The sequence below is a fragment of the Triturus cristatus genome, chromosome 8, assembly GCF_964204655.1.
Source record: "Triturus cristatus chromosome 8, aTriCri1.1, whole genome shotgun sequence".
NCBI classification, from domain to species: Eukaryota; Metazoa; Chordata; class Amphibia; order Caudata; family Salamandridae; genus Triturus; species Triturus cristatus.
Genome location: NC_140591.1, coordinates 78,349,612 through 78,363,025, shown reverse-complemented (window position 1 = coordinate 78,363,025; position 13,414 = coordinate 78,349,612). Strand labels below are relative to the sequence as shown.

At 55.5% G+C, this 13,414-nt stretch overlaps 1 protein-coding gene across 1 annotated transcript in view; it reads right to left on the bottom strand.

Annotated features, from left to right (window-relative positions):
- Nucleotides 1-13,045, bottom strand: part of FSTL1 (follistatin like 1) — a 141,971-nt gene extending 128,926 nt beyond the window's left edge. The window contains exon 1 of the mRNA XM_085621046.1: nt 12,689-13,045. Coding sequence (XP_085477172.1) covers nt 12,689-12,691 — 3 coding nt within the window. The 5' untranslated portion in view covers nt 12,692-13,045. The remainder of the gene's footprint in view (nt 1-12,688) is intronic.
- Nucleotides 13,046-13,414: the final 369 nt, after the last annotated feature.

Below are 13,414 nucleotides of genomic sequence, written 5' to 3'. Positions count from 1 at the left end.
GGGAAGAGAGTGAGCACAGGACGAGAATGGGAAGAGAGGGAGCACAAGACCAGACTGGGAAGAGAGTGAGCACAGGGCGAGAATGGGAAGAGAGGGAGCACAGGACGAGAATGGGAAGAGAGGGACCACAAGACCAGACTGGGAAGAGAGTGAGCACAGGACGAGAATGGGAAGAGAGGGAGCACAAGACCAGACTGGGAAGAGAGTGAGCACAGGACGAGAATGGGAAGAGAGGGAGCACAAGACCAGACTGGGAAGAGAGTGAGCACAGGGCCAGAATGGGAAGAGAGGGAGCACAAGACCAGACTGGGAAGAGAGTGAGCACAGGACGAGAATGGGAAGAGAGGGAGCACAAGACCAGACTGGGAAGAGAGTGAGCACAGGGCCAGAATGGGAAGAGAGGGAGCACAGGACAAGAATGATGTAGTAATCAGGTCCATTCAGTAGTGATGATTTAAGTAGGTTTATTGGAAGATGGTACAAGATCACAAGTAGATTAGATTAAGATAGTATAAAGACCAAGTCTAGATCAGATAAAGACCCCACCAGGAGCAGCCAGCAGGCAGCTCAGCCTCAGTCAACTGACATTACTCACTGGAGATTCCCAACATTCTGCCTGCATCATCACATGAACATTCCACTGGTGGTAGACTGGCATTGCATCAACATTAGCAGGATATAACAAATGGGAAGAGAGGGAGCACAAGACCAGACTGGGAAGAGAGTGAGCACAGGACAAGAATGGGAAGAGAGGGAGCACAAGACCAGACTGGGAAGAGAGTGAGCACAGGACGAGAATGAGAAGAGAGTGAGCACAGGACAAGAATGGGAAGAGAGTGAGCACAAGACCAGACTGGGAAGAGAGTGAGCACAGGACGAGAATGGGAAGAGAGTGAGCACAAGACCAGACTGGGAAGAGAGTGAGCACAGGACGAGAATGGGAAGAGAGGGAGCACAAGACCAGACTGGTAAGAGAGTGAGCACAGGGCCAGAACGGGAAGAGAGGGAGCACAGGACGAGAATGGGAAGAGAGGGAGCACAAGACCAGACTGGGAAGAGAGTGAGCACAGGACGAGAATGGGAAGAGAGTGAGCACAAGACCAGACTGGGAAGAGAGTGAGCACAGGACGAGAATGGGAAGAGAGGGAGCACAAGACCAGACTGGGAAGAGAGTGAGCACAGGACGAGAATGGGAAGAGAGGGCGCACAAGACCAGACTGGGAAGAGAGTGAGCACAGGACGAGAATGGGAAGAGAGTGAGCACAAGACCAGACTGGGAAGAGAGTGAGCACAGGACGAGAATGGGAAGAGAGGGAGCACAAGACCAGTCTGGGAAGAGAGTGAGCACAGGGCGAGAATGGGAAGAGAAGGAGCACAGGACGAGAATGGGAAGAGAGGGACCACAAGACCAGACTGGGAAGAGAGTGAGCACAGGACGAGAATGGGAAGAGAGGGAGCACAAGACCAGACTGGGAAGAGAGTGAGCACAGGACGAGAATGGGAAGAGAGGGAGCACAAGACCAGACTGGGAAGAGAGTGAGCACAGGGCCAGAATGGGAAGAGAGGGAGCACAAGACCAGACTGGGAAGAGAGTGAGCACAGGACGAGAATGGGAAGAGAGGGAGCACAAGACCAGACTGGGAAGAGAGTGAGCACAGGGCGAGAATGGGAAGAGAGTGAGCACAAGACCAGACTGGGAAGAGAGTGAGCACAGGGCGAGAATGGGAAGAGAGTGAGCACAAGACCAGACTGGGAAGAGAGTGAGCACAGGACGAGAATGGGAAGAGAGTGAGCACAAGACCAGACTGGGAAGAGAGTGAGCACAGGACGAGAATGGGAAGAGAGGGAGCACAAGACCAGACTGGTAAGAGAGTGAGCACAGGACGAGAATGAGAAGAGAGTGAGCACAGGACGAGAATGGGAAGAGAGTGAGCACAAGACCAGACTGGGAAGAGAGTGAGCACAGGGCCAGAATGGGAAGAGAGGGAGCACAGGACAAGAATGGGAAGAGAGGGAGCACAAGACCAGACTGGGAAGAGAGTGAGCACAGGACGAGAATGGGAAGAGAGGGAGCACAAGACCAGACTGGGAAGAGAGTGAGCACAGGGCCAGAATGGGAAGAGAGGGAGCACAGGACAAGAATGGGAAGAGAGGGAGCACAAGACCAGACTGGGAAGAGAGTGAGCACAGGACGAGAATGGGAAGAGAGGGAGCACAAGACCAGACTGGGAAGAGAGTGAGCACAGGGCTAGAATGGGAAGAGAGGGAGCACAGGACAAGAATGGGAAGAGAGGGAGCACAAGACCAGACTGGGAAGAGAGTGAGCACAGGACGAGAATGGGAAGAGAGGGAGCACAAGACCAGACTGGGAAGAGAGTGAGCACAGGGCCAGAATGGGAAGAGAGGGAGCACAGGACAAGAATGGGAAGAGAGGGAGCACAAGACCAGACTGGGAAGAGAGTGAGCACAGGACGAGAATGGGAAGAGAGGGAGCACAAGACCAGACTGGGAAGAGAGTGAGCACAGGACGAGAATGAGAAGAGAGTGAGCACAGGACGAGAATGGGAAGAGAGTGAGCACAAGACCAGACTGGGAAGAGAGTGAGCACAGGACGAGAATGGGAAGAGAGTGAGCACAAGACCAGACTGGGAAGAGAGTGAGCACAGGACGAGAATGGGAAGAGAGGGAGCACAAGACCAGACTGGTAAGAGAGTGAGCACAGGGCCAGAACGGGAAGAGAGGGAGCACAGGACGAGAATGGGAAGAGAGGGAGCACAAGACCAGACTGGGAAGAGAGTGAGCACAGGACGAGAATGGGAAGAGAGTGAGCACAAGACCAGACTGGGAAGAGAGTGAGCACAGGACGAGAATGGGAAGAGAGTGAGCACAAGACCAGACTGGGAAGAGAGTGAGCACAGGACGAGAATGGGAAGAGAGTGAGCACAAGACCAGACTGGGAAGAGAGTGAGCACAGGACGAGAATGGGAAGAGAGGGAGCACAAGACCAGACTGGGAAGAGAGTGAGCACAGGACGAGAATGAGAAGAGAGGGAGCACAAGACCAGACTGGGAAGAGAGTGAGCACAGGACGAGAATGGGAAGAGAGGGAGCACAGGACCAGACTGGGAAGAGAGTGAGCACAGGGCCAGAATGGGAAGAGAGGGAGCACAGGACGAGAATGGGAAGAGAGGGAGCACAAGACCAGACTGGGAAGAGAGTGAGCAAAGGACGAGAATGGGAAGAGAGGGAGCACACGACCAGACTGGGAAGAGAGTGAGCACAGGACGAGACTGGGAAGAGAGGGAGCACAAGACCAGACTGAGAAGAGAGGGAGCACAAGACCGGACTGGGAAGAGAGTGAGCACAAGACCAGACTGGGTAGAGAGTGAGCACAAGACCAGACTGGGAAGAGAGTGAGCACAGGACGAGAATGGGAAGAGAGTGAGCACAAGACCAGACTGGGAAGAGAGTGAGCACAAGACCAGACTGGGAAGAGAGTGAGCACAGGACGAGAATGGGAAGAGAGGGAGCACAAGACCAGACTGGGAAGAGAGTGAGCACAGGACGAGAATGGGAAGAGAGGGAGCACAAGACCAGACTGGGAAGAGAGTGAGCACAGGGCCAGAATGGGAAGAGAGGGAGCACAAGACCAGACTGGGAAGAGAGTGAGCACAGGACGAGAATGGGAAGAGAGGGAGCACAAGACCAGACTGGGAAGAGAGTGAGCACAGGGCCAGAATGGGAAGAGAGGGAGCACAGGACAAGAATGATGTAGTAATCAGGTCCATTCAGTAGTGATGATTTAAGTAGGTTTATTGGAAGATGGTACAAGATCACAAGTAGATTAGATTAAGATAGTATAAAGACCAAGTCTAGATCAGATAAAGACCCCACCAGGAGCAGCCAGCAGGCAGCTCAGCCTCAGTCAACTGACATTACTCACTGGAGATTCCCAACATTCTGCCTGCATCATCACATGAACATTCCACTGGTGGTAGACTGGCATTGCATCAACATTAGCAGGATATAACAAATGGGAAGAGAGGGAGCACAAGACCAGACTGGGAAGAGAGTGAGCACAGGACAAGAATGGGAAGAGAGGGAGCACAAGACCAGACTGGGAAGAGAGTGAGCACAGGACGAGAATGAGAAGAGAGTGAGCACAGGACAAGAATGGGAAGAGAGTGAGCACAAGACCAGACTGGGAAGAGAGTGAGCACAGGACGAGAATGGGAAGAGAGTGAGCACAAGACCAGACTGGGAAGAGAGTGAGCACAGGACGAGAATGGGAAGAGAGGGAGCACAAGACCAGACTGGTAAGAGAGTGAGCACAGGGCCAGAACGGGAAGAGAGGGAGCACAGGACGAGAATGGGAAGAGAGGGAGCACAAGACCAGACTGGGAAGAGAGTGAGCACAGGACGAGAATGGGAAGAGAGTGAGCACAAGACCAGACTGGGAAGAGAGTGAGCACAGGACGAGAATGGGAAGAGAGGGAGCACAAGACCAGACTGGGAAGAGAGTGAGCACAGGACGAGAATGGGAAGAGAGGGCGCACAAGACCAGACTGGGAAGAGAGTGAGCACAGGACGAGAATGGGAAGAGAGTGAGCACAAGACCAGACTGGGAAGAGAGTGAGCACAGGACGAGAATGGGAAGAGAGGGAGCACAAGACCAGTCTGGGAAGAGAGTGAGCACAGGGCGAGAATGGGAAGAGAAGGAGCACAGGACGAGAATGGGAAGAGAGGGACCACAAGACCAGACTGGGAAGAGAGTGAGCACAGGACGAGAATGGGAAGAGAGGGAGCACAAGACCAGACTGGGAAGAGAGTGAGCACAGGACGAGAATGGGAAGAGAGGGAGCACAAGACCAGACTGGGAAGAGAGTGAGCACAGGGCCAGAATGGGAAGAGAGGGAGCACAAGACCAGACTGGGAAGAGAGTGAGCACAGGACGAGAATGGGAAGAGAGGGAGCACAAGACCAGACTGGGAAGAGAGTGAGCACAGGGCGAGAATGGGAAGAGAGTGAGCACAAGACCAGACTGGGAAGAGAGTGAGCACAGGGCGAGAATGGGAAGAGAGTGAGCACAAGACCAGACTGGGAAGAGAGTGAGCACAGGACGAGAATGGGAAGAGAGTGAGCACAAGACCAGACTGGGAAGAGAGTGAGCACAGGACGAGAATGGGAAGAGAGGGAGCACAAGACCAGACTGGTAAGAGAGTGAGCACAGGACGAGAATGAGAAGAGAGTGAGCACAGGACGAGAATGGGAAGAGAGTGAGCACAAGACCAGACTGGGAAGAGAGTGAGCACAGGGCCAGAATGGGAAGAGAGGGAGCACAGGACAAGAATGGGAAGAGAGGGAGCACAAGACCAGACTGGGAAGAGAGTGAGCACAGGACGAGAATGGGAAGAGAGGGAGCACAAGACCAGACTGGGAAGAGAGTGAGCACAGGGCCAGAATGGGAAGAGAGGGAGCACAGGACAAGAATGGGAAGAGAGGGAGCACAAGACCAGACTGGGAAGAGAGTGAGCACAGGACGAGAATGGGAAGAGAGGGAGCACAAGACCAGACTGGGAAGAGAGTGAGCACAGGGCTAGAATGGGAAGAGAGGGAGCACAGGACAAGAATGGGAAGAGAGGGAGCACAAGACCAGACTGGGAAGAGAGTGAGCACAGGACGAGAATGGGAAGAGAGGGAGCACAAGACCAGACTGGGAAGAGAGTGAGCACAGGGCCAGAATGGGAAGAGAGGGAGCACAGGACAAGAATGGGAAGAGAGGGAGCACAAGACCAGACTGGGAAGAGAGGGAGCACAAGACCAGACTGGGAAGAGAGTGAGCACAGGACGAGAATGAGAAGAGAGGGAGCACAAGACCAGACTGGGAAGAGAGTGAGCACAGGACGAGAATGGGAAGAGAGGGAGCACAGGACCAGACTGGGAAGAGAGTGAGCACAGGGCCAGAATGGGAAGAGAGGGAGCACAGGACGAGAATGGGAAGAGAGGGAGCACAAGACCAGACTGGGAAGAGAGTGAGCAAAGGACGAGAATGGGAAGAGAGGGAGCACAAGACCAGACTGGGAAGAGAGGGAGCACAGGACGAGAATGGGAAGAGAGGGACCACAAGACCAGACTGGGAAGAGAGTGAGCACAGGGCCAGAATGGGAAGAGAGGGAGCACAGGACGATAATGGGAAGAGAGGGAGCACAGGACGATAATGGGAAGAGAGGGAGCATAAGACCAGACTGGGAAGAAAGGGAGCACAAGACCAGACTGGGAAGAGAGTGAGCACAGGGCCAGAATGGGAAGAGAGGGAGCACAGGACGAGAATGGGAAGAGAGTGAGCACAAGACCAGACTGGGAAGAGAGTGAGCACAGGACGAGAATGGGAAGAGAGGGAGCACAAGACCAGACTGGGAAGAGAGTGAGCACAGGGCCAGACTGGGAAGAGAGTGAGCACAGGGCCAGACTGGGAAGAGAGTGAGCACAGGGCCAGAATGGGAAGAGAGTGAGCACAGGGCCAGAATGGGAAGAGAGTGAGCACAGGACCAGACTGGGAAGAGAGTGAGCACAGGGCCAGAATGGGAAGAGAGTGAGCACAGGTCCAGAATGGAATGAGAGGGATCTCAGGACCAGAATGGGAAGAGGGAGCACAGGGCCAGAAAAGAAGAGAGTGAGCACAGGGCCAGAATGGGATGAGAGGGAGCACAGGGTCAGAGTGGGAAGAGAGAGAGCACAGGCCCAGAATAGAGCGAGCACAGGGCCAGAGAAGAAGAGAGTGAGCACAGGACCAGACTGGGAAGAGAGTGAGCACAGGGCCAGAAAATAAGTGAGTGCCAGAATGGGAAGAGAGTGAGCACAGGGTCAGAGTGGGAAGAGAGAGAGCACAGGGCCAGAAAAGAAGAGAGTGAGCACAGGGCCAGAATGGGAAGAGAATGAGCACAGAGCCAGAATGGGATGAGAGGGAGCACAGGGCCAGAATGAGATGAGAGAGAGCACAGGGCCAGAATGGGTTGAGAGAGAGCACATGGTCAGAGTGGGAAGAGAGAGAGCACAGGGCCAGAAGAGAGCGAGCACAGGGCCAGAGAAGAAGAGAGTGAGCACAGGGCCAGAATGGGAAGAGAGTGAGCACAGGGCCAGAAAATAAGTGAGTGCCAGAATGGGAAGAGAGTGAGCACAGGGTCAGAGTGGGAAGAGAGAGAGCACAGGGCCAGAAAAGAAGAGAGTGAGCACAGGGCCAGAAGAGAGCGAGCACAGGGCCAGAGAAGAAGAGAGTGAGCACAGGGCCAGAGAAGAAGAGCGTGAGCACAGGGCCAGAATGGGAAGAGAGTGAGCACAGGGCCAGAAAATAAGTGAGTGCCAGAATGGGAAGAGAGTGAGCACAGGTTCAGAGCGGGAAGAGAGAGAGTACAGGGCCAGAAAAGAAGAGAGTGAGCACAGGGCCAGAATGGGAAGAGAATGAGCACAGGGCCAGAATGGGATGAGAGGGAGCACAGGGCCAGAATGGGATGAGAGAGAACACAGGGTCAGAGTGGGAAGAGAGAGAGCACAGGGCCAGAAGAGAGCGAGCACAGGGCCAGAGAAGAAGAGAGTGAGCACACAACCAGAATGGGAAGGGAGTGAGCACAGGGCCAGAATGGGAAGAGGGAGCACAGGGCCAGAATGGGAAGAGGGAGCACAGGGCCAGAATGGGAAGAGGGAGCACAGGGCCAGAATGGGAAGAGAATGGGATGAGCTTGAGCACAGTGCCAGAATGGGATGAGCGTGAGCACAGGGCTCGAATGGGAAGAGGGAGCACAGGGCCAGATGGGAAGATAATGGGAAGAGAGGGAGCACAGGGCCAGAATGGGAAGAGGAGCACAGGACCAGAATGGGAAGAGAATGGGAAGAGAGGGAGCACAGGGCCAGAATGGGATGAGCGTGAGCACAGGGCTCGAATGGGAAGAGGGAGCACAGGGCCAGAATGGGAAGATAATGGGAAGAGAGGGAGCACAGGGCCAGAATGGGAAGAGGAGCACAGGACCAGAATGGGAAGAGAATGGGAAGAGAGGGAGCACAGGGCCAGAATGGGATGAGCGTGAGCACAGTGCCAGAATGGGAAGAGAGGGAGCACAGGGCCAGAATGGGAAGAGAGGGAGCACAGGGCCAGAATGGGAAGAGAATGGGAAGAGAGGGAGCACAGGGCCAGAAAAGAAGTGAGTGAGCACAGGGCTAGAATGGGATGAGCGTGAGCAGAGGGCTCGAATGGGAAGAGAGGGAGCACAGTGCCAGAATGGGAAGAGAGGGAGCACAGGGCCAGAAAGGGAAGAGAGGGAGCACAGAGCCAGAAAGGGAAGAGAGGGAGCACAGGGCCAGAATGGGAAGAGAATGGGAAGAGAGGGAGCACAGGGCCAGAAAAGAAGTGAGTGAGCACAGGGCCAGAATGGGATGAGCGTGAGCACAGGGCTCGAATGGGAAGAGAGGGAGCACAGGGCCAGAATGGGAAGAGAGGGAGCACAGGGCCAGAATGGGATGAGAGGGAGCACAGGGCCAGAATGGGAAGAGAGGGAGCACAAGGCCAGAATGGGAAGAGATGGAGCACAGGGCCAGAATGGGATGAGAGGGAGCACAGGGCCAGAATGGGAAGAGAGGGAGCACAGAGCCAGAATGGGAAGAGAGTGAGCACACAACCAAAATGGGAAGAGAGAGAGCACAAGAGTGGGAGCTCAGGCCCAGAATGGGAAGAGAGGGAGCACAGGGCCAGAAGGGGATGAGAGGGAGCACAGGGCCAGAATGGGAAGAGAATGGGAAGAAAGTGAACACAGGGCCAGAATGGGAAGAGAGTGAGCACGGGGCCAGAATGGGAAGAGAGTGAGCACAGGAGCAGAATGGGAGGAGAGCAAACTCAAGGCCAGAATAGAAAGAAAGCCGCGAGCACATTGCCAGAATGCGGAATGAGTGAGCATACAGCCTGAAAGGAGAGACAATGACTCCATAAAATGAAGAGAGCCAGAAGTGTGCTAGAAAGGGAAAATGAGAAAGGCGAGGAGAGGGGGCTCAGTCCAAAATATAGGAAGAGAGACAGAAAATGATCAGCATGTGAAGAGAACCAGGTAAATACAGATTTGGAGAGGGCCAGAACATCTGGAGAGTGAGTACCAGAGCAGTGCCCAAACACCCAGGGAGAATGAGAGCTGTACCAGATCAAGAGGTCTGCCACGCAGTGCCAGAACCGACAGCAGTGCTGGGACAGACCAGCAGAGCAGTGCCAGAATCCACAGCAGTGTCAGGATAGGTCAGCAGAGCAGTGCCAGAATCCACAGCAGAGCCAGGATAGGCCTGCAGAGCCAGAATTGACAGCAGTGCCAAGATAGGCCAGCAGTGCCAGAATCGACAGCTGTGCCAAGATAGGCCAGCAGTGCCAGAATCGACAGCTGTGCCAGGATAGGCCAGCAGAGCAGTACCAGAATCCACAGCAGTGTCAGGATAGGTCAGCAGAGCAGTGCCAGAACTGACAGCAGTGCCAGGATAGGTCAGCAGAGCAGTGCCAGAATCCACAGCAGAGCCAGGATAGGCCTGCAGAGCCAGAATCGACAGCATTGCCAGGATAGGCCAGCAGTGCCAGAATCGACAGCAGTGTCAGGATAGGTCAGCAGAGTAGTGCCAGAACTGACAGTAGTGCCAAGATAGGTCAGCAGAGCAGAGCCAGAATTGACAGCAGTGCCAAGATAGGCCAGCAGTGCCAGAATCGACAGCAGTGCCAGGATAGGCCAGCAGAGCAGTGCCAGGATAGGCCAGCAGTGCCAGGATAGGCCAGCAGATCCAGAATAGACAGCAGTGCCAGGATAGGCCAGACAAGCAGTGCCAGGATAGGCCGGGAGGGCCAGAATCAACAGCAGAGACAGGACAGGCCAGCAGAGCCAGATTCGACAGCAGTGCCAGGCTAGGCCAGCAGAACAGTGGCAGAGCCAGCAGTGGCAGAATAGGTCAGCAGAGCAGTGCCACAATTGAAAGCAGTGCCAGGATAGGCCAGCAGTGCCAGAATCGACAGCAGTGCCAGTATAGGTCAGCAGAGCCAGAATCGACAGCAGTGCCAGGATAGGCCAGACGAGCAGTGCCAGAATCGACAGCAGTGCCAGGATAGGCCGGGGGATCCAGAATCGACAGCAGAGACAGGACAGGCCAGCAGAGCCAGATTCGACAGCAGTGCCAGTTTAGGCCAGCAGAACAGTGGCAGAATCGCCAGCAGTGGCAGAATAGGTCAGCAGAGCAGTGCCAGAATCGCCAGCAGTGCCAGGATAGGCCATCAGAGCCAGGATAGGTCAGCAGAGCCAGAATCGACAGCAGGGTTCAGACAGACCAGCAGAGCAGTGCCTGCATCTGAGGAGGATGAGAGCAAGGCCAAACCAATAGACCAGTGCCAAAATTGACAGCAGTGCCAGGATAGGCCAGCAGAGCAGTGCCAGAATCGACAGCAGTGTCAGGATAAGTCAGCAGAGCAGTGCCAGAATCGACAGCAGTGCCAGGATAGGCCTGCAGTGACAGAATCCACAACAGTGCCAGGATAGGCTAGCAGAGCAGTGTCAGAATTGACAGCAGTGCCAGGATAAGCCAGCAGAGCAGTGCCAGGATAGACCAGCAGAGCGATGCCAGAACCGACAGCAGTGGCAGGATAGACCAGCAGAGCAGTGCCAGAATCGACAGCAGTGGTGGAATAGGTCAGCAGAGTAGTGCCAGAATCCACAGCAGTGCCAGAATCCACAGCAGTGCCAGGCTAGGCCAGCAGAGCAGTGCCAAAATCCACAGCAGTGCTAGGATAGGCCAGCAGAGCCAGAATAGACAGCAGTGCAAGGATAGGCCAGAAGAGCAGTGCCAGAATGGACAGCAGTGCCAGGATAGGTCAGCAGAGCCAAAATCGACAGCAGTGCCAGGATATGCCAGCAGAGCCAGTTTCAACGGCATTGGCAGGATAGGCCAGCAGAACAGTGCCAGAATCATCAGCAGTGGCAGGATAGGTTAGCAGAGCAGTGCCAGAATTGCCAGCAGTGCCAGGATAGGTCAGCAGAGCCAGAATCGACAGCAGTGCCACGTTAGGCCAGCAATGCAGTGCCAGAATCGACAGCAGTGCCAGGATAGGCCAGCAGAGCAGTGCCAGAATCGCCAGCAGTGCCAGGATAGGCCAGCAGAGCCAGAATCGACAGCAGTGCCAGGATAGGCCAGACGAGCAGTGCCAGAATCGCCAGCAGAGCCAGGATAGGTCAGCAGAGCCAGAATCGACAGCAGTGCCAGGATAGGCCAGCAGAGCAGTGCCAGAATCACCAGCAGTGGCAGGATAGGCCAGCAGAGCAGTGCCATAATCGCCCGCAGTGCCAGGATAGGCCAGCCGGGCCAGGATAGGTCAGCAGAGCCAGAATCGACAGCAGTGACAGGATAGGCCAGCAGAGCAATGTCAGGATAGGCCATGGTGAGCAAAAAAACGATGGATTTAGGCCCAGCTCTCTGTACTGGGGTGAATGTTTGACATTGTTCAGCATTCCGTCCGTCAATTGTTCCTTTTGCATTTGTCACCCCGAGTGGGACGGGTATGTGGGACGGGTATGCTCAGACGTGAGTCCTGTGCTCTGCACGCCACTGGATTCAAGCTATCCTGGCTGATGAGGGGAGAAACCCCGAAACCGGTCTTATGATGCTTGTTTCTGGACCAGGGACCAGGGGTGGACCTGGCCTGGCAGTTCGGGCTGGATTGTTCCCATGAGAAACAGGGTCAAAACTGATTTGCATATGGCTGGGTCCAAACTGGAATGCAACTGTGAGCAAATAAACGCCTCATGCAGGCCCAGATCTCTGTACTGGGGGCGAATGTTTGACATCGTTCAGCATTCCGTCCATCATGTGTTCTTTTTGCAGGACAGGCGGGAAGAGCAGAGCCGGAATCGGAAGACAACGCGGGCTGAGGCGAAGCGAAAGAGTTGAACCTAAGTGGGACAGGAGCAGCCACAAGGGGTGGGAGGGGAGGGTTCAAGGTGAGAGACAGATGAGCAGTGAGGAGCCAAGGGGTGCAGGGGGAGGTAGATCTGCAGGCAGGGTGGAGGGCAGGGGAAGTCTGGGGCTAGATGAGGAGAGTCATGCTGGGGTGCAGAGGAGAGGGCTGAGTCCATGGGAGACAGGAAGGGGGTAGAGAGGAAAATGGGGGCCTGAGGAGGGGAGAGAAAAGAGAGTGGGCCCTGTGGAGGAGGGGCGGAAAAGAAGAGACGCTTGGAGGAGACATTAGGTGGCCAGGAACGGATGTATAAACGAGCACAGGAGAGACGAGGGCACGGAGTATGTAAGCCTAGAGATGGGGAGGGGGTTGGGGAGACAGGAGGGCAGACATTCCAGTGGGCAGGAGAGAGGGGTTTTCTTTGGGAGACAGGAGAGGGGGCTGGTGTTATAGAAGGACGGGGCATGGGGGGACAGAATAGAGAAAAAACTTGCGGGGAGATCAGACAGAGACAGGAAAGCTGGAGGGAAGTAGAATTTGGGGGACAGAAGAGATAAGGGAGTGGAGGGCTGCGTTCCGGAATCTAGGCTCCCACCAGGAAGGACATCTTCCTACCCCCATCCCAGCTGGGACAGGCCGGAGCCCCTCACTCCTCGAGTGCCCCTCCGCCCCTCCTCTCGCCCTCTCCATCCCTCCTCTCGCTTCCTCCCCGGGTCCTGGGGGTCCTCACCATGTTGTCTTCGGGCTGGGGGTCCTCGGCAGCGGCTGCGGGGTGCTGTGTGCTGGCGCTGGGGAGGCGGGCTGCAAAGATGCCTGTCGCTGCCTCGGCCGCTTTTCTCCTTCTCTACAGAAGGAAACCTGATCCAGGCAGGGCTGATGGCCGAGTATGCCAGCCTCCCTGCCCCCAGTTCCGCCCCCTCCCGGCGCCTGCCCCAATCCCAGCTCTCCCCCCTCCAGTGCAGCCCCGCCCTCTCGCTCCGCACCCCTCCTTTCTCTCATTCCATTCTCCCCTACCCCTCTATCCAGGTTCTCCCTCAGCAAGAACCCTCCGCACAGACCTCTCTCCCTCCAGCCTCCCACCCACCCTTCCATCCATCCCGTCCTCCGCATCCCTCCGTTCTCCTCTTCCTGTGACGTGGCCCGTGTGGGTGCCCCCCTAAAGGATGAGGGCTGTGGGCAGGGAGCAGGCCTGAGAGGATGCAGCGTGAGGGAAAGTGGGGGCCAGAAACTTGGCAAGCAAATGCCATCCCATCAAAGTACTTTTTCTAGGTGTGCCCTCTGCCTTTGTTTTTGCAGTTTTATATAGCGCAGACTCAACCCGAAGGTGTTGCAGCGCTTTATATGGACACCAGTCACGTCACACAAGGACACATTCATTGTTGGTAGGCACGGGGAGATTACGTGATTTGCCCAGAATCACAGGACGTTGAGCCGACGCTGAGACTCAAACCTGACT